The sequence below is a fragment of the Rhinolophus sinicus genome, chromosome 17 (genome assembly GCF_057876585.1).
Source record: "Rhinolophus sinicus isolate RSI-liver-muscle chromosome 17, RSI-T2T, whole genome shotgun sequence".
Lineage (NCBI taxonomy): Eukaryota > Metazoa > Chordata > Mammalia > Chiroptera > Rhinolophidae > Rhinolophus > Rhinolophus sinicus.
In genome coordinates this window covers 211,876,784-211,895,846 of record NC_142517.1, presented here as the reverse complement: position 1 = coordinate 211,895,846, position 19,063 = coordinate 211,876,784, and the positions used below count along the sequence as shown (strand labels likewise).

General features: G+C 59.2%; 1 protein-coding gene across 6 annotated transcripts in view; it reads left to right on the top strand.

Annotated features, from left to right (window-relative positions):
• HDAC4 (histone deacetylase 4) overlaps positions 1-19,063 on the top strand; it is a 295,261-nt gene that overhangs the window by 229,269 nt on the left and 46,929 nt on the right. For all 6 annotated transcript variants that reach the window (XM_074316010.2, XM_074316018.2, XM_074316014.2 and 3 more), the window contains 5 exons: positions 2,700-2,816; positions 2,904-3,102; positions 7,563-7,786; positions 14,506-14,760; positions 17,652-17,838. In XM_074316010.2, coding sequence (XP_074172111.2) covers positions 2,700-2,816; positions 2,904-3,102; positions 7,563-7,786; positions 14,506-14,760; positions 17,652-17,838 — 982 coding nt within the window. The remainder of the gene's footprint in view (positions 1-2,699; positions 2,817-2,903; positions 3,103-7,562; positions 7,787-14,505; positions 14,761-17,651; positions 17,839-19,063) is intronic.

The following is a 19,063-nucleotide window of genomic DNA, read 5'->3' as shown; positions in this document are numbered from 1 at the left end:
CTTCGGTGGCGAGGAGGGAGCTCCAAGGGAAAAGAGACGGGTGGCTTCTGCGGGCAGGCGGAGGGGCCTGGGGCCAGCGAGTCGGAGCAACTTTCCAGGCAGTAGGTCCTGGCACCTTTGCCCCCTGCGTTCCCTTCCCTCCGTATTCACTATGCTGCCTGCACTTACCCCACAAGTTCCTCTGGAGCGCCTGCCATGTGACAGCTCTGTGCCAGGCTCAGGAACCCAGGGCCGGGTGGCCAGCCGAGGACCTGCCTCCCTGTGGCTCACCCTTGGCTGTGGGGAGAGTCAGGCGCTGACCAGCTCTGGGGAAGAGCCAGAGAATGTCCAGTGTGAGGCCCTGGGCGGGCGACCGGTGGGAGCTGCCCCAGCAGTGGGCTCAGCCCGACGACCCGTCTGCTTTGTGTTGTGGGGCAGCTCGTGAGCGGGAGGCTCTCCTGACGTCTGAGCTTTTCTAACTTACAGCGTCTGCAATTTATTAAAGATAGTGATTTACTTTCCTCCTTAACGATTTAGAAATGAATGCTGCCCTTCCAAAGGGTTGACAAACCTTAGTTGGATTACACAGGCCACGTGCTGAGTATTTTCATTTCACATTTCTGTGTAAGACTTTGGGAACTAAGGTTGTTGCTGGGAATAAGGTTGGCATTGCTTTGCTGCCTCTGGACCCCCATGTTCTCGTTTCCCTTTACGCGTCTGTTTCTCTTCTGACCTGCCCTCAGCCTGCCTGTCTGCGTGCTCATTTAGACGATTAAGAGTTTTAACAATGCTTCTGTGTGGACGGAGGTACAGCTGAGGCCTGCCGCAGTCGCCTCAGAGCTCAGTGCAGAAATTGCTTCTGGAACGCAGGATTAATGCCCGCTCCTTCTGGTTTTAGGGTCGTAGGTTCTGAGGTTTATGTCATGTGGGCAGGTGCGTACCTGGTGGTTCCTAGTGTAGGACGGCTTCTCTGGGTGGGTCCACCAGGTTCCGGTTTAACCGTGTGCTCATTTTTACTAGTCACGTGGTAATGTACTTAATAAGGACACGAAGACCTGAGGAAATGTGGGGTACGGTGCTTCAGCTACACCCCGTGGTCACGCCAGCCGGCAGCAGGGGTCCTTTGTTAGAAAGGGCGACTGCTCATCTTCCCAGAGGCAGCGCGGGGTCCTGGTGCGGGAGGGAGACACAGGTCTGCACACCCCTCCTTACACGAAGGGCGCAGGGCTTCCCGCACCCGACACGGCGGCTCCTCCTGGGTGCAGACGCTGCCCCAATTCAGAGGGCCTGGTGGGGGGGGGTGCCCTGTGGGGGGGTGCCCGTGGGGGAGTGCCACTACACACAGGCCATGTGAGAACGGTCACCCTGTCCTCCTGCGGGGAGCTTGGGGCTGCAGACAGGCCACCACTGTGCACAGGAACTTGTAATCACTTTCAGCTCCAAGTGTTTTCCTTGGAGATGAACTTTTAAGGCACCTAAAGTGGTCCTCATCCTCAGATACCAGCCCACCGTGAGAGGAACCGGAGGAGCTCGGCGGGGTGCAGCGCTCATGTCACTGCCGTCATGCAGATTTCTGTGTGCCAACCCCCTGCTAGTGTCCCGTCAGAGACGCTCACCTGTGTTTGCTCATTGGCTCAGCGCACATTCGCTACCTGTGTGCTGTGCGAGGGAGGTGGTGGTGAACAAAACAGCCCTTTTAAGCAAAAAATGTTTATTCTTGGAGTAAAAAGATTTAGTCCCGGAGACTAGCGCTCTGATGCCTCACCCTTTTCTGTGTGTCCTCTAGTCCGTGCTCTCAGCTGATGCTTGAAGAGTCCCAGTGCTTTTTAAGAAGCACATAGTTCTGTTACGTGGTTTTCTGACTTAATGTGTAGTAAACAAACTCCATGTGATCAAAGGCTGTTTCCTGACCTCCTGGTGTCCCCATGTATAAATGGGCGGCTGTTTTATGTGACATCCAGAGGCCAAGCCTGTGCGAGCACCTGGCATTCTTTCGTCAGAGGAAGGTTCAGGGTCAGAGGTCAGTCAGTCGTGGCTCACAGATTGCCAGGTGGTTCTGCACAAGTGGGGCCGGTTTGTAACCTACCAGCACCGCGCTTCTGTTTCTCTCGGTCAGGCTGCTGTTACCATGTTTTAAAACTCTTTGCCAATTGATAGGTTTTTAAATATGTGTTTAAATGTTTTAGTTCAATCGAATAATTTAAATAGTAAATTTATGTTAATAGTAAATTGGAACAGTAAATACATTACTGGTGACGTTGAGTGTCTGTCATGATTTATTCTCCCTTACTCATAGGTTCTTCTTTTGTCACTGGTCTCCACTGTTGATGGTGTGACTTGTGACCTCTGTCTGTCCTGTATGTTGCCAATATTGTCACCGTTTTTTGCCTTTTATGTGAGGGTGCTTTTTTCATCGCTGTTTTCCTCTCTGCTGTCTGCCTCTGGTGTCAGGTTTGGAGAGACTAACCCAGCTCTAAGGATATGTCGTGAAACATTTTATCCCAGGTTTCTTGTGCAGTTTCACGATGACAAGCAGCTTGAATAGAAACGAGTTTGCGGGTCGTGCGCGCTGTGCAGTGCTTGTGGCTGCTCTGAGACGGGCCGCCCGCCGCCTGCCGCGTGTGTCCGTCCGCGGAGCCCGGCACGGCCTTCTCGTGCCCTTGGGCGCTGCCGCCCACGCCGCCCACAGCAGCAGCGACAGCCGTGTGTTCTGTGTGCAGGCCAGCTTGGCGCGCCGACTGGCGGCCCGGGACGGCGCCGTGGCCCCGCCCCCCCTCTACAGCTCGCCGTCCTTGCCCAACATCACGCTGGGGCTCCCGGCCTGCGGCCCCCCTGCGGTGAGTGGGCGCTCGGGCCTGGGCGGCGTGGGCGGCGTGGGCGGCTCTCGCGGGCCCGCCCCGGCCTGACCGCTTGTGCCTCTCCAGGCGGCGGCCGGCCAGCAGGACGCCGAGCGGCTCGCCCTCCCCAGCCTCCAGCAGCGCATCTCCCTGTTCCCCGGCCCCCACCTGGCCCCCTACCTGAGCACGGCGCCCCTGGAGCGGGACGGCGGGACGGCCCACAGCCCTTTGCTGCAGCACGTGGTCCTGTTGGAGCAGCCGCCCGCGCAGACGCCCCTCGTCACAGGTGAGGCCCCGGGTGGCACACACCCACCGCCCCTCCGTCAGCACGCGCACCGTGACACGCCAAGGCTCGCCACAGCGCAGGTGGGCGCAGTGACACGTCCTCACGCTCCTCCGACCTGCTCTCTGTTGAGGTCAAGTTGAAGACGTGACAGGAGCCCAGCCCGGCCCTCGCTGCAGTCAGTTGCCATCAGCAGCACATTTTCTTTAGTGGGTCGTCTAAGGGACGCGTGTATTTAGAAAACACAGGAAATTTGTGTTTGCGTAGCCGCCACGGCACAAAGCGTTGCCTGTGGAAGGTCGTGACGGATGTAGGGGCCTTGCTGTGAGAGGTGGAGGTGCCTGCCGTGTGGCCGCCACTCCCCGTCTGTGTCGCCCAGGCTTCACGCTCGGCTTCCTGCAATCAGTCTCCGGTAACCTCAGCCGCACCTCTAAATGTCCTCTCTGACACGGACCTTCGTGAGAAACGCAGGTGCAGGCAGGAGACAGTCCTGAGCGTGGGTGCCTGCGGAGCTGGTCTGGTGGATTTGGTTTGGTTTTCTTGTTTTGTGCTTGTTTGTCTCTCTTCAGTACTTGATTGTTTAGAGGCACAGGTTGGTCTGAGTGCGAGGCCCTGTCTCCTGCCCGCTGTGTGTGGCGAGAGATGGTGAGGACGCCGCTGACACCCAGGTGACGGAGCAGGGTCTGAATGAAGCCGCGCACACGAGCCCCACCCTCCAGGAGCGCTCCTTCCTGTGTCTGTGTGTCTGTCAGTGGCCCATGTGCTTAAGTTAGTGTCACCACCCTTTACAGAGTGGAGGGACCATGCAGGTGCCCAGGGAGTGGGAGCGCTCACAGTGCGTCTCCCTGACTTTCAGGTGATGAGAGGGGTTCACCTGAGATTGTATGTGAGTCTTAGCTGCTCAAGGTCAGACGTCAAGAGGGGGAGCTCACAGCCTGCATTTGCAGTCACCTGTGTCCGACCCTCGGGTTCTGGGGCCGCCGCTCACGTCCCTTCATCAGAGAAGTGAAGTGCCTGTCACTCTTTGCTCACTTGTGTGAATCATGTCATTGTCCACCATTACAGCATTCTCAGCGTCACCTGTCCCTGGTTCATGGAAAGTAGCCTGTTTTATAGGAGGAGCTCAGTAACGGGTTTGCATAGCTATCACGTCTCCAAGTTTGCTGAGCATGGCTTCTGGGTTGTCAGCGCTGCTCCCTGTGCTCCGTGTGCAGTCTGGTGGCCCTTCTGTTACGACAGCTGTCAGCAGCTCCCATTGGTTGAGACCCTGTGTCTTCGACGTCACGCTGCCCCAGTGTGTGCCCATCCTGCCCGCCCTCCTTGTCCGTCCGGCAGGCTCACCTCTGAGCTGCTGGGCATCCCTCTTGCCCCCAGCGCACAGGCCCCTCTCCTGCACGGTGGGAGGCGGTGCAGTGGCCCAGAGCAGAAGCTCCCCGTCCCAGCCTCATCCTGAGCTCTGTGACCTTGGGAAGTCCCCTGCCCCTTGTGCCTGAGTGTCCCATCTATAAAGTGGAGGTGTCAGGGGCGTCTGTCTAATCTTGAGTTGCGTTTGAAGGCAGGGTGGCACCTGACACGGGAGCCCTTAGGTGTTAGCTGTTAGGGCCGTGGCAGTTCCTTTTGGGTTTGTCAGTTTTATCCTTCAACCCCCCCCCCCCCCGCCCCACTCTCCGTCACTCCCCAGGTGGCCATCTGTTCTTCCAGGGCCTTAGGAGCTCTCCCCCGGGTCCTCCTGACGGGTCCTGTCCTCCAGCTGCCACCAGAGTCGCCTCCATTCACCCAGTTCACTGTCACCCAGGGTGGGCGCATCAGCTGCAGGTGGCCATTAGCACTGAAACTGAAAGTGGAAACTGCTTTCTAGTCACACCGGATGTGGTGCGAGCGTGCGTGTGGCTGCCCCGACTGGGGGCCTGTGGGGCCGTGCCATCAGCACAGACAGCTCTGCCCACGGCGGGCGCTGGCCTGCAAGGAGCCCTCTCGCTCCACACAGCTGGCCAGGTGTGCCTGTTCACTGCTCACCGACTAGGCCGCTGAGGGTGGCTTCTTTATCAGGCCCTCTTTCTTCTTTCTTTTTTTTTAATTAATTAATTTATTTATTTTTATTGGGGAACAGTGTGTACTTCCAGGCCTTTTTTTCCAAGTCAAGTTGTCCTTTCAATCTCAGTTGTGGAGGCCGCAGCTCAGCTCCAGGTCCAGTTGCCATTTTTCTAGTTGCAGGGGGCACAGCCCACCATTCCTTGCGGGAGTCATACTGGCAACCTTGTGGTTGAGAGGACGCCCTCCAACCAACTGAGCCATCCGGGAGCTCAGCAGCAGCTCAGCTCAAGGTGCCGTGTTCAATCTTAGTTGCAGGGGCGCTGCCCACCATCCCTTGCAGGACTTGAGGAATTGAATTGGCAACCTTGTGGTTGAGAGCCCACTGGCCCATGTGGGAATTGAACCGGCAGCCTTCGGAGTTAGGAGCAGGGAGCTCTAACCGCCTGAGCCACCGGGCCGGCCAGGCCCTCTTTCTTCCTCAGGCCAGCTCATATGCCCCTTGTCCCTGTCTTGTGCTCCCATGCGCAGCCCACACCTGCTGCCCCAGCTTCTTCCTCCTGACAGTGTCCTGGAGCCTGGACCCTGCGTCCTACAGCTCTGCCAGCCCTCCACCCCCAGCACCCCATCTCTGATGCATAGTCTGTACACAGTAAATATTTCTGCCATTGACCCAAGTGACAGGCACTGTTTCTGAGGTGGCTTGTGCCTGAGCGTCACTGCTGGTCCACTTTTGTTGTGTTTTCACGAGCAGTCAGCCCACAGATTTACCTCTTTGCTAGTGACTGCGATAGACAGGTGGTCAGACGGACTGAGCCAGGACAGCTCCGAAAGCAGCCGCTATGGGATGAGTGGCCGCCCCGGTCAGGGGTGAGGCTTAAGGGTCCCTTCCCCACAGACCCACGCACCCGCCGCTGGCTGGGACATTCTCAATCGTTAGTGGACCAGGTGAGGTACTCAGCACACAGTGTGATTGACGGGTGAGCAGAGCAGAAGGCTGGTGCAGCCCCAAGGTGGGTGAGGCAGCAGCCAGGGCAGGGCGAGGCCGTCGGCCCCGTTTCCAGGCTGCAAGGCCGCTGTGCCAAGCCCTGAGCCGCTTCTGCAGCTCCACACACAGCCACTGGCCCCACGTTATCCCGCAGCTGGTGAGTGCAGAGCTCTCAGACCAGCGTCCCCTACGTGCTAGAGATGAGATGGCCGGGAAACACTGAGCTGTGCTGGTGGGCCTGTGGGAGGGGCTGGGCACCAGGGCAGGACCCCCCACCCCCGACCCCCCCACACACATACAGCTTCCCGGAGAAGTGACGTCATCACTCCTGAGACCTGAGGTGGGACTGGGCAGGCGAATAGGTCGGAGAAGGGCCAAGTAGATGGGGCAGCTCTTGGTACCTGGTGGGTCATTTACCCTCCTGGTCATTCACAGGGGCGCCGGGAACTGTGCAGTCTGTTCACTTGTCCTTTTTCCCTGTCAGACGTCCTTGACCCAGGGTCATTTTCAGCCTCGCAATGTTGTTTAGTGTTTATTTACTGCAGGTTGCCAAGGAAAGGGGTTTGTTACACCCAGTTGCCCATAGAACCATGGAAAAATGGTAAATTACCTAAACCAGCAGTTTGCAAAAGAAAATCCAGATGGATGAAAAGCATACAAAAGGAAAAGTGTGTAACTTCCTGGGTTCACATGGAAAGGGTGCATTTTAAACCGAGATTAGATTCCAGTGCAGATTAAAACAGATGCGGATTTTAAAAGCCTTGTCCAAGTGGGAGTGGGGACAGCCACCCTCCAGTGCAGCTGGCGGGCTGGTGAGCTGCTGAAACCTTTGTAGAAATTTGTAGACAAACTTTGACAAGATCTATGAGGACTTTTTAAGTTTCCATCCCCTCTTTGTATAAAACCAAGGCTTTCAGAGACCCTTAAACTGTTTGCATCCCTCAGGACAGTTTTGTCCCCTCAGTTTCTGTTAGTAGTTTCCGTGACAGTTAGGAAAGTAGACTGAGGACCTCTTCTGGGAGACGTTCTGGTCTTCTCGGACACGCTCGAGGCCACCAGAGCCATCGCAGTCTTTCTGAGCATGGCCTGTGCCACTCTTGCCACCCGCAGTGGTTTCAGATCAAAACCTTTCTAGGGCCTGAGCCCCTCTGAGGGGTGATTGTGCTGGGGACACTCTCGGGCAGGGCGAGCTGCCTGTTTATGGCACAGACCTGGGTGTCATGAGCAGTAGCCTCCAAATGACAGCCCCTGTTGCAGAAGCCCGGGCTCCTGGCACTTGGTGCTGCTGGAGTCATGCCCCGCGGGCTTCAGGGAGGAGGCGCCTGGGCAGTGGCTGCAGCGCTTGGTGTCTGCGCCCGTCACTCAGCAGCGCGCTCCCTACCTACCTTCTCCCTCTTCCCCTGCCCTGTGTCCTCGTATTACCCTCAGACTGGTGTCTTTCCAGGCCTCGGGGCTCTGCCCCTGCACGCACAGCCCCTGGTGGGCGCAGACCGGCTGTCGCCGTCGGTGCACAAGCTGCGGCAGCACCGCCCGCTGGGGCGAACGCAGTCCGCGCCGCTGCCCCAGAGCGCGCAGGCCCTGCAGCAGCTGGTGGTCCAGCAGCAGCACCAGCAGTTCCTGGAGAAGCACAAGCAGCAGTTCCAGCAGCAGCAGCTACACATGGGCAAGGTGGGTGTGTGCCAGCTGCCCTGCGGGACGCGGTGCCTGGCGAGGGGGGCTGGGCTTCTGCACGCGGAGGGCGGGCTGAGGTGGGTGGGTGGGGCAAGTGGGCGGGGCTTCGCAGACAGACGGACAGCCAGAGTGTCCCGTGCGTCGGCTGCCCCTGGGGGACGGGGGGGCGCAGGGAACAAGTGGGGATTCAGGTTTCTGCGCGCCGAGGCCTGGCTCGAGTTTCTACACAAGGAAAGACAGGGTGTCTGTATACTTGCGGCGGGGGGGGTGGGGGGGACGGGGGGGGGGGGACAAGTGGGAGTTGAGGCTTCCGCACCGCACGCAGAACATCGGGTCTCACGTGCTCATTCTGCTCTGGAGACGCTGGGGGACTGGGACAAGCGGTGGGCTCCGGTTTCCCCAGGCGTGGATGGACGGGTCAGTCCCTGCGTGTCCATCCCCCACCCCCCAGGTCAGCAGGCTGCTGTTGGCTTGGAACTGGCTGTACCTGTGAATCACTTCTGTCACTGTGGGGTGAACTCCGGTAGGTCAGCAGTTTTTTCTTGAACATCACAAAGTCCCCAACTTGACAGCGGCATGGAGCCTCAGAGCACACTTTGTAAGTCACTTGGCACTTGCAGTCCCTCACCCATTGGAATGATATGGTCCAAAGGGGTTTGTTGCTGCGGCCAGCCCACAGAGGCCCACGGCGTCCCGAGTCTTGAGAGTCCTGACAAAGCCATTTTCAGCAGGAAGTGGTAGGAAAGGTTAGTGTTACTGGCTTTTAAAATAGGTTTCAGATAACCTCTTCCAAATGCGGATGTTTGAAATTAAGCATCTTTAATATGAAAGAATGAGAGCAGCTGCTTTGGAGAAGAGTCCAGCGTTTTCTCAAAATGTTACACAGTTCCCACGTGACCACTCAGCTATCATCCTAGGTACATGCCCAAGAGAACTGAGAACACACGTCCACACAAGGATTTGTACACAAACACTGGAAACGCCCCAAATGCCCATCAGCAGATGAATGGTTACAGAACAGGACACACGGTGGAATACTACTCAGCCCTGAAAAGGAGCGAAGCACTGATGCTACCGTGGGGATGGACCTTGAACACATGACTGAATGAAAGAAGCAGACGTGGAAGAGCTCCCAGTGTGCGACTTGTCTGTATCAAGCGTCCAGAACAGGCAGAGCCAGAGACAGCTGACAGATGGGTGGTTGCTGTGGGCCGGGGGAGGGGCATGGGGAGTGACGGCCCGTGGGGATGAGGTTTCTTTCTGAGATGGTGGAAATGTTCCACAACAGAGTATGGTGATGGCTGCACAACTCTTAGGTAATATGCTGACAACTACTGAATTACACAACAGTGTGAATTTTACGGTATGTGAATTACAGCCCAGTAAGGCTGTTAGAAAAGAAGAGGCTAAGATGACAGGCGTCTTGGTGACTTTGTGAAGGAAACTTGGAGAACTGGCGGATCTGGGGACGGCAGGCTTGTTTCTCGAGGTGTGTCTTTCCCAGGAAAGCTCAGCCTGGTGCTTTCTCTTCCGGGTGGGCCCAGTCCTGGGTCCTGCTCTTGTCACACATGAGGAGGCTCCTCTGGCTGCTTTCCTGAGGAATGGGAGGGAGGGGAGGAGGCTTGAGGATGAGACCTGGAAGGAGCGTGTGTCTAGAGACCACACAAGTGGGAAGATGGCGTGTGAGGAAGGCAGCTGCCCCTGCAGGGGTGGAGGTGCTGGTGCGGCCAGTCCTGACCCGTGCCCCGCCAGCCCTCGCTGCTGCCTGCTGTCCTGTCTCCAGCCCTCGGGGCCCGTCTGCGTATTGGGGAAGGAGACCAGTCTTCAAAGGAGCGTCCTCCCAGCCTCATACTGCCTGGGCTCGGCTCCTTCAAGTTCTGGCCGAGTGTCGCCTCCCGATGGGCCCCCAGCCCCGAGTCACGACTGCTGCCCAGCCCCACCCTCTTACCTCGCCCTCCCTCCCGTCTGGCAGAGACCACGCCCACTGCTCACGTCCTGTGTTCGTATCTGCTTCCCCTGCTGGAATGGCAGCTCACGAGGGCGGGGTCTGTGCTCTTCCCTGGTGGACCCAAGTGCCTGGCACGATGCCAGCCGATGTCAGGTGCTGGTTTTGTCAGTGTCCCTCGTTGAAATGACCGTCTGCTCCACTGAGCCCAGCTCGGCCCCCGTGGGGTCTCAGCATTGCCTTCATGGACATCCGGGGCCCTGGGGCACCTTCCCTCAGAGATGGCGGCCATGTGGCTCCAATTTGCCCCCGTGTGTTCCCGTGACAGCCGTGGGACGAGCTTCGGCACACTACTCTTGAGTGGCTGGCCAGCTGCTCAGACAGATGCCCCTATGCCCAGCAGGCACTAGGAAACAGGCTCCCGTCTCCCCCCGGGCCCCGCAGGCTTCCCAGCGGACAGCGCAGTGCAGTCAGGTGGGCGGCCGGCCAGCACAGCCCCGTGTGCCCAGGAAGGTACTCGCTGACTGGGCGACACGCCTCCTGCCAGGTCTGCGCCTCCTGTTGTGACAGCACTTCACAATTCTTCTAATGCCAGCTCGGGCTCCTCAGTGTTACTGTGTCACTGTGTGAGTGGCACGGCGGGAAACACTGTTCACTTATGGCGCATTCTGGAACAGAATGATCTAGAAACTGGGTAACCTCCCAGAATTCTGTTGTGTGACTGATTCATGGGAGGAGCGACAGGTGATTGAGATGTTTCTACACTGTTCTCCTGGGGTGATCAGGGGGCCGCCGATCATGTCTAATGCTATCTGGTGCCTGAATCTGTGCCCTTGGTCTCAGAGGGGCTGCCCCTAGCAGCTCGCTCCCTGGGGGCACTTGGCCCCGTGCCCTGTGTACCGTCTGCCTTCCTGCGCAGTTACTGTACCTATGTCACCAGCCCTTTGCAGCTGTCACGGTCCCAGCAGCCTGGCGTGGCCACCGTAGTTTCCCCGAGGCCCACAGCCTGGACGACCGCCCGCCTTGGCTGAGGAGCTGGTTCTGGCACCGCCTTGGCCCGTGCCGCTCTCTAGCTGTGTTACCTCATGGCAAGGGCCTGGTGCCTCACATGCTGCTGGGAAGGGAACTTTCTGGAGAATGCATGTCCCTGGGGGCAGACGGGCTTTCAGCTCCAAAGGGCGCGCCTGGGCCTGGCCTCGGGTCTGATCTGTGTGGAGTGGGTGCCCTGTGCGGAATGGGTGTCGTGTGCGGAGGCAGACATGCTTTTCTCCCTGAAGGAGAATGTCAGAGGGCATGGACAGCTGCAGGAGGCTTTGCTGAAGTCCACACTTAGCTCGGGTCCTGGGGAACCGGCTGCATTCCTTGGAGCTGCTGTGCTTCCCTTGCACCCGACAGGCTGGGATGTGAAAACGGGACTGTTACTTAGGTGGTCTCATTATGAGCTTGTCCATCCAGTGGGCTTTAACCAGTTTGCTTTTGGCCCTGAACTCAGTCTGGCTTTCGGAAAATGTATGTTCCAAATGCACAGTGGCATGTGTTCTCATCTAATTGATGAAAGAAGGCTCCTTGGGTCCAAATGCCACTGGGAGACAAAGAGCTGATTTGTCGCTCAGTTGGCTGCTGCCTCTCTGCCAGCATTCTCACCGTGCCTTTCGCCTGCGGGTCGCCTCCCGAGCCAGCTCTGCCGTGTGGCCCAGCCCACAACCGACTGCTGGGAAGCAGAGCTGCGTTTCAGCAACAGGAGACAGAGGCCTCTGTCTGTGGCCTCGGCCCCAGGAGGTTGGCTGCACAGGCACCTGCGTCACTGCTGAGCCAAGACCCCTGGCGGTTCTGTGACAGAGCCTACTCTGCGTCACAGGGAGGCCGCTGACGCAGGCTACCTGCTGCTGCCCTGGTGACAGCCCTCCCAGGCACCCTGTGTCCCGAGGCCATGCTGGGAGCCTCTGTTCCTCAGGATGTGAAATGAGCTCCAGGGAGCTGGCAGCAGCTCCGGTGGCCCTGCCCAGAGCTCCTCGGGAAAGGGCGTCAGCACGTCCCGCCCAGGCCTGCAGGAATCATCGCCAGAGCCGGGCTGTCTGTGGAAGTCCCGGGGCCCCAGCGCCTCTCGAAGGGCCTGCAGGCCAATGCCCAGGATCCCTGGGGCGGTGTCCCCATGAGCAGGCTGCTCGGGTCTCCCGCTCTGCCACGCTCCTCCGGGCAGAGCTGCGCTGGGCTCTCGCCACCTTCACTCCTCCCTCCTTCTGTCCAATGGCCCAGGGCTCCCACCCACCCACCTTCCAGGGCTGCAGGGATGGGGGCAGGACCTCAGGGAGCTCCCTCAGAGGAAAGCTGCAGGAGGAAGGAGGGGATGCTTCTCTCCTCGCCCAGGCAACCAGGCGGCGAGGGCCAGGGGTGCCTCGTCATGTGGCCGAGCGCCACAGGACACTAACCAGAAGCCTGTGAGACTACACATGCAGCCCTACGTCCCAGCATGTCACGGAAGGGAGCAGAGCACGGACCACAGATGGCACTGATGGCAGCAGGCAACCAGCTCCTTCTCCCGAGAACCGCCCACATGGCCTTCCCACTGATTAACCAGCACAAGTGACGGACAGACCCTCTCCTGACCCCCATCCCTGACGGCCGCACTAGCACCCTCAACACCTGCCCTAGACACCGGACGGGCTGATCCCTCACCCACGTCCTGGAGCGCTTTGCAGAGTAACTGGTCGGACTCCTCAGACCTGTCAGCCTTGGACACGTCACCTAAACATAGCGTATGATCTTCAGCCGGCCCGAATCGGACCAAGAGTGGCCGTAGTGACATTGCCAGACCACTGAGGAAGCTTGAATGCGTACAACAAAGTTGCTTATCAGTGAACTAAGATTATCAGTGACATTCTCACGTGGGAGGTGCCCAAGGCTTGTGTGGGAGAATGGCAGACGCGTGCTGTTCCAGCATTTGCTGGGCTGGGCCCCCAAGTACAACTAGCCCTCAAGGAGGTCAGCAGAGGGAGGGGCTGATGTCTGCCTCTCTCTCTGTCTTTTGTCTGGCGTGTCTAGGTGAAGGGCACGTGTGGCTTCTTGGAGGATTCTTGACAACTTTCTGTACTTTTGAAATTTAGCAGAAAGCGTTGGAAGGGTAGGAGCATCCTGCCACCTGCGTACACTTTCACACGGCCTCTCTCTGCTCCTCTGCTAATGTTCTGTTTTGTCACCACCCGGTTTCCTCAGGGGAGCCCCCGGGGACCCGGGCCGGGCCCTCTGCTGCAGTCACTTCTCCTCGAGCCTCCACCCCAGGCAGGGACCTGGGCTCTGTCTGCAGACACGTACCCACTTCAGAGCAGGGCCTCTGGGTTACCACCCAGCGGGGTCCCCCTTGGGAAGCGCAGCACTCCTGCGTCCCCACATCTGCCCCCACCTGGTGCCGACCTCCCCACAGCCACCCTGCAGGGCCTTTGGAAGGGTGTCTCCGGGCAGAGCGTGAGGCTGCGTGCCTCCTCACAACTGTCCCAGTGCCGAGTGACGCCTGGAGGCGCAGTCCCCTCGAGTCCTCCTCCCCAGGGCCGCCAGCCCCGTGGCCCGTCTTCCGCTCCTGTGTGACACTGGCTGCCCGGGTCTCTGGCTTGTTCTCCCTGTTCCCTTTGTCTCCTGACTCCCTGCCTCCCCCCCTCAGTGCTGGCTCCGTGAGCCTTGCGTGAGCTCTGTGCTCGAGGCTTCGAGTTCTGTCTGCTGGGAACTTCCTCAGAGCCAGCTCCAGCCCCGACCTGTCTCCTGAATCCCCCACTTGATCCCCTTCTCAAATGACTTACCTTCACTGGTCCACCAGGTGCCCTTCCAGCCCGAGCAGCCACCTCCCCCTGACAGCAGCTGTCCTCCGCACCCAGCCAGGGGTCCCGGGGCGTCTGCGCACGCTCCACGTCCACCAGGAGCACACACTGCTGCCCAGCCCGCCCCTCACTGCCTGGCCGTCCCCCTCTCTGGCCTTCTGCCTCGGCCTGGCTGAGCCCCCAAAGTGTCACTTCTCTGCAGTACTCCCCAGCCCCTCCCATTTTCCGTCTGACCCTTTGGGATGTTTCCATGGCACAGGCAGGGTGTGCCTCCCCCCCCCCGTGAGAAAACACAGCCTCACGCCTGGAGTCTGGAGGGAAGAGTTCATGGCATTAGCCTTCTAAGCCCCTGCCCCCGTGCCCTTTGCCCTGTTGTCTGAGCCCCTGTCCCTGTGTTTGAATGCTGAAAGCTCAGGCATCTCAGGCCTGGGAGAAGGGAGGAGGGGGTGTCTGGGTTACGGTCAGCTGGTGAAGAAGCTAAAAGGAGGAGCAGCACGGTCCCCTTTCAGGTTGGGACCCCTAGTTGCACTAGGAGGAACGTGGGCAAGGAATTTCCCAGAACAGACGAGTGAGCGGCTGAGGCTGTGGGAGGGACGGGTGTACTCTCAGCAGCGGCTGTCACCGCAGAGCAGGTGGCGTCGGCCTCTGCCCTCCGCGCCCGGGTGCAGGCATGCGTTGGCCCTTGTGGTTTTTCATCGTTGTTATCTGGCCCAGCACACAGCGTGCTAATAAATGTACCCAATGCGGATCTGTCCCTTTCCTGCCTGCAGCAGACCCTGCGCTGGCCTCGGCCTTACGTCTCAGCACCGCGGACAGCGCCCGCGGCGGCGGAGGCACAAATGCGCCGGTGCCACGGGCCTCGGCTCGGATGACGCCACACCTTTGTCTCTGACATGCGCAGTTTCCGACGCACCATCAGTCGCCCCCCGGGGTCACACCAGATGCCCTCCTCCCCTTTGCAGATGATCCCCAAGCCAGGCGAGCCCGCTCGGCAGCCCGAGAGCCACCCCGAGGAGACAGAGGAGGAGCTCCGCGAGCACCAGGCGCTCCTGGAAGAGCCCTTCCTGGATCGGCTGTCGGCGCAGAAGGAGGCTCATGCGCCAGGCGTGCAGGTGAAGCAAGAGCCCCCGGAGAGTGACAGCGAGGAGGTGGAGCCACTGCGGGAGGCGGAGCCTGGCCAGCGCCAGCCCACCGAGCAGGAGCTGCTCTTCAGACAGGTGACGCAGAGTGGGGGCGTGGATGGGCCCTCGGGCCGTGGCCCACGTGCCCTCAGGGCAGTGCCCTCTGGCTGGCTGGTGGGCAGCAGAAACGCAAGGGCTTCTTCCGCCCACCCGGCCTGCCCAGCGCCTCACCCATCTTGCCCTGGGTGGTATGGGAGGTAAAACACGTCTGCTTTACCTTAGCAATACCTAGACATACTGGCCATTTGTTTACTGTGGGCATTTCTGCACCTGCTTTCCAGCCGGGCACCAGCCCCAGACTCCCTAGGGACCGTTTCCTTTCAGGTTTGTAGATTGTGGATTTGCATAAATCGAAGTGTTCGTAGGATTCAGCATAGTCACTGAAGGTCAGGGAAAGGAGATTGATTTCTTAGTTGGTTAAAAAGGTAGGCAGGACCTTTGGGGGGCAAGGAGGCAGCAGCAGTCAGCCTTGCAGATCCAGAAAAGTGGTGCGACCCAGGTACCCAGAGCCAGTAAGATTCCTGGGCACTGACACACAATAATCAAACCCACAAGAGACTGATGAATGATTTATTAAGTTACAATGAAAAATAAAACGCGGGTCAGCAAAACACTAGAATAGCCGGCCAGTGAGTCAGAAACCCCATGTGAGAAGCCCAGCTGTCGCCGTGGAGGTTCTTGCTCCTGGTAAACAGGACGTGAGAGGCCAGGGCACCCAAGCAGTGGAGCTGTGTCTGGGGTGGGGGCCCCTGGCTCGTCGCTCCCTTGCTAGACTTCCTACTGGCTGCCCAGCCATGCGCCCCTCAGCTCCAGCAGCCCAGGTGTGTGGCCCACTGCTGCTTCCCCGTGTCCCCCAGCAGCACCTGGAAAGGCTCCGTCTGTGACACACACGATTAGCTCCTAGATTCTCTCGAGGCCTCTGGGGTGGCATCAAGCCACACCCTCCGTCACCCCCTGGGCTTCCTCACTGCAGGGTGAAGCTGCAGGCAGCAGATGTGTTTGGTGCTTTGCCTGTTTCTCACTCAGAGGGACCTGGCTCTGATTTCTCAGCCACTAGTAGCACCCCAGATACTAACCCCACTGCCACACTTAGGAAAACAGAGAGGAAGGTGTGCAGCTCCGGCGGCTGGGGGTGGGGGGGCCTGGCTGGCCGTCCTGGCCGACGGTCTGACCGGGCTCTATGTCCACATCAGTGGCAAGACCTGGACAGTTAATGAAAGAAGCAAATCTTTTACTGTAACTGAAATTCCGTGTGTTATTGGTACGCAGATACGAGATTGGAAAGCACGTATATAAATTTTTAGGGTAACTGTCTTAGAGGAGATAAAGTGATCAGCGTTCCTTTAGAAAGAACAGCCTTGTATGCCGAGCCTGAGACAATTAGAAACACATGTTTTCTGTATTCTTGGGAGAATACTGAGCGGGACTCCTCATCGGGCCCTCACTGGGACGTAGGGCAATCTGCAGATGTAGACGTAAGACAGGGTGTCCAGTATTTGGGGAGAGGTGCTGGTGGTCTTAGGTGGCTGTGGAGCTGGGTTTGAGCCCCTTGCCCAGAAACCGGGGTGGGGAGGCAGGGGGAGGTGGAGGCAGCGAAGGAGGGGAGGCCGGCCCCCCAGGTGCGGCTCCTGATGGTCCTGTCGCCCGGGTCCTCCAGCCCAGGCCTTGGTTTCTACTTCTCTGCTCCTTCCTGCCTCTGGTCCCCCTTCCCCTCTGGTTGTAGCACAGAGATGGGCCCCACCTCTCAGCCAGGGGCCAGGATTGCAGACCTTCCGAATGATAAGATTTGTGCATAAAATCTAAGGCACGCCTGGAAGTGGGGTTCACAGGGCAGAGGGCCTCCACTTTCTTGGCACTCATGCGCCTGTAAAGCAGGACACCCAGCCATTCCTTCCTTCACATCTCATCTCTGGGGAGCCCTGGAGGAACAGCCCTGGGGCAGGGCGGGTGATGCACGGGCACCTCGCCCCCTCTGGCTCCACTCCACCCCCCACGGGACACGCACCTTGGCCTGTCCTGCCGGTCCCATGGGGTAAACCTCCTCCGGGGCCCCAGGACCCTGGCCGAGTGGCCCACAGTCCACAGACCAGCACTCCCATGGTCCTGGGTCCAAAACCCTGTCTCCCACCCTCTTCCACATCTGCTTCCAGAGCCTTCCTTTGTGCATTTCTCCATGGGCGTGGAGTCCAGAGGGCAGAGGTGTGATGACAGGTCTGCACTGCAGGACGGTGTGGTGTGGTTCCCCTGCCCGGGGCCAGTCAGAGACCTGCTTCTCAGCCCCACGGTCCTTGAGGCTTAGACTCCTATTTGGACTGTTACGGACGCCAAGTCCTCATAGAAACATCGCTTTGTGAGAAACAATTTGTCATGAAAGCATGTGTTTAATTTCCCCTGTTTTACTCTGGTTGTTTTTGCTGAAAGGTCGCTCAGGTGGGGTCCTGGGGATTGTCCGTCTGGGGGCCCACCTCCTCAGAGGCATGTCCGTGCCCTCCTGGCCCCCTGACACCCTGGTGGCATGGGCCCTGGGTGTCCAGAATCTGAATGCTTCAGCAGTCCTCCTCGTCCTCAGGACGTGTGACAGTGAGGGACCAGAAGAGGGGAGCAGCGGCCAATGAAATAAGAGCATCTCCATTCTGTGGTGGGCTTTTCCACCCAGGTTTCTGGTGTGCAGATCGGGTTCTCTTGGTGCCAGCCAGGGAACAGCAGCCTTGCCGGGAGGTCTGCCTGCAGGCAGGGGCTCCTCGGCATCTGGTGGCCGTCCCCAGCCGGTGGCCTAGGTGTGCTCTGCCCCCATGCTGTGTGTGGGTAAACAGGGGGTGACGGGGTGAGTGATGTACGAGAAAGGGGCGCCATGGCCCCTCAGGAGGGGTGGTCCCCATGAAGCCACGGAACACATATGTGTCTCTTTCTACCCCCCAACCCCCCAGCAAGCGCTTCTCCTGGAACAGCAGCGGATCCACCAGCTGAGGAACTACCAGGCCTCCATGGAGGCCGCTGGCATCCCAGTGTCCTTTGGCGGCCACCGACCTCTGTCCCGGGCACAGTCCTCCCCCGCCTCGGCCACCTTCCCCATGTCTGTGCAGGAGCCACCCAGCAAACCGAGGTTCACCACAGGTAAGGCGGGTGGGGAGGGTGGGGAGGGTGGGACCGCCCGGCATTTCGGGTCTCAGCAAACTTGTCACAGGGCTGCTGTGAGCGGGCTGCCGTGTCTGTTGTACTGGTGACATCGGGATTGTTTGAGCACACCTGCATCCCATACGAGTACACGTGTGTACACACACATGTGCACGTGTCACCAGTACAGACTGAATGCACCCCCTTGCCTATACCTATGTTGCCCACACCTTCGCACACTGGTTGTGACTTTCTGTGTTTGGGGCCTGTAAGCCACCCCTAACCTGCTTTTGACCACAAGTGGCACCACCACCACTGCTCAGCTTTGCTGGTACACCCAGCATTCCTCCAGCCCAAGGGGACTGACGCCTGTTATCCTGACTCACAAGAGATGGAGTGGGGGGTGCGGGGCCTGCGGCCGGAGGCCAGGTGTCCCGCTGGGCCCTGGGGAAGCAGGTTCACCTGAAGCTGTGCCCCGTGCTGTGGTGCCACATCCACTCTGCAGTCACACATGGAAGCAGTAGCTGACGGACTGACTGTAACCTTGGCCTTTGCACAGAGCTCCCCAGCTTTCTCTGCCTGGATGAGCAGGTCTTAGCTCAGGGCGTCCACTCCCCCAGCCCAGCCTAGCTGTTGTCGGGTCCCTGGGAGACCAGGTGTGTGAAGTGACCATAGGCAGTGCTGTGGCAGGAACAGTGGAACACCCCTCCTTGCAGTGTCACCCGGGAGCCACCCCTTCCCCCCTTTCTCTAGCCTCGTCCCCAGGTGTGCAGAATACATCTGCCATGACGGCGTCCTGACTGTGACGCTGGGCACTTTGATTGGTCTGGGCGTGTCACCCTGTCCTTCGCAGAGCCCAGGCTGGTTCTGTGGCCGGCTGGGCCCCCTCCCTGTGGGTGACCTTTGTCGCCACGGCTCCCTGAGGGCCGGCTCTGTGCCGGGCCCCTCAGGCTTCACCACACAAAGTCAGGTGGGGAGCGCGGTGTCTGGTCTGTCCGGTTTCCGTCTGTCAGACTCCTTAACGTAGAGGTCGGTCCCTGGCACACTGACTCGGAATTTTGGACCAAAATGTCTCGTTTCTTGAAGTCAGCACAACCCGCTGCAGCGTTCATGCCACACAGCTTACAGCCCGAGGGAGCTGAGTGCTGGGGGCGGGGCTGGCGGAGCTTTTCATGTCTGTGTCTTGCCTGCTGCCCCATCCCGGGTGGTGTTGGCTTGACCGCTG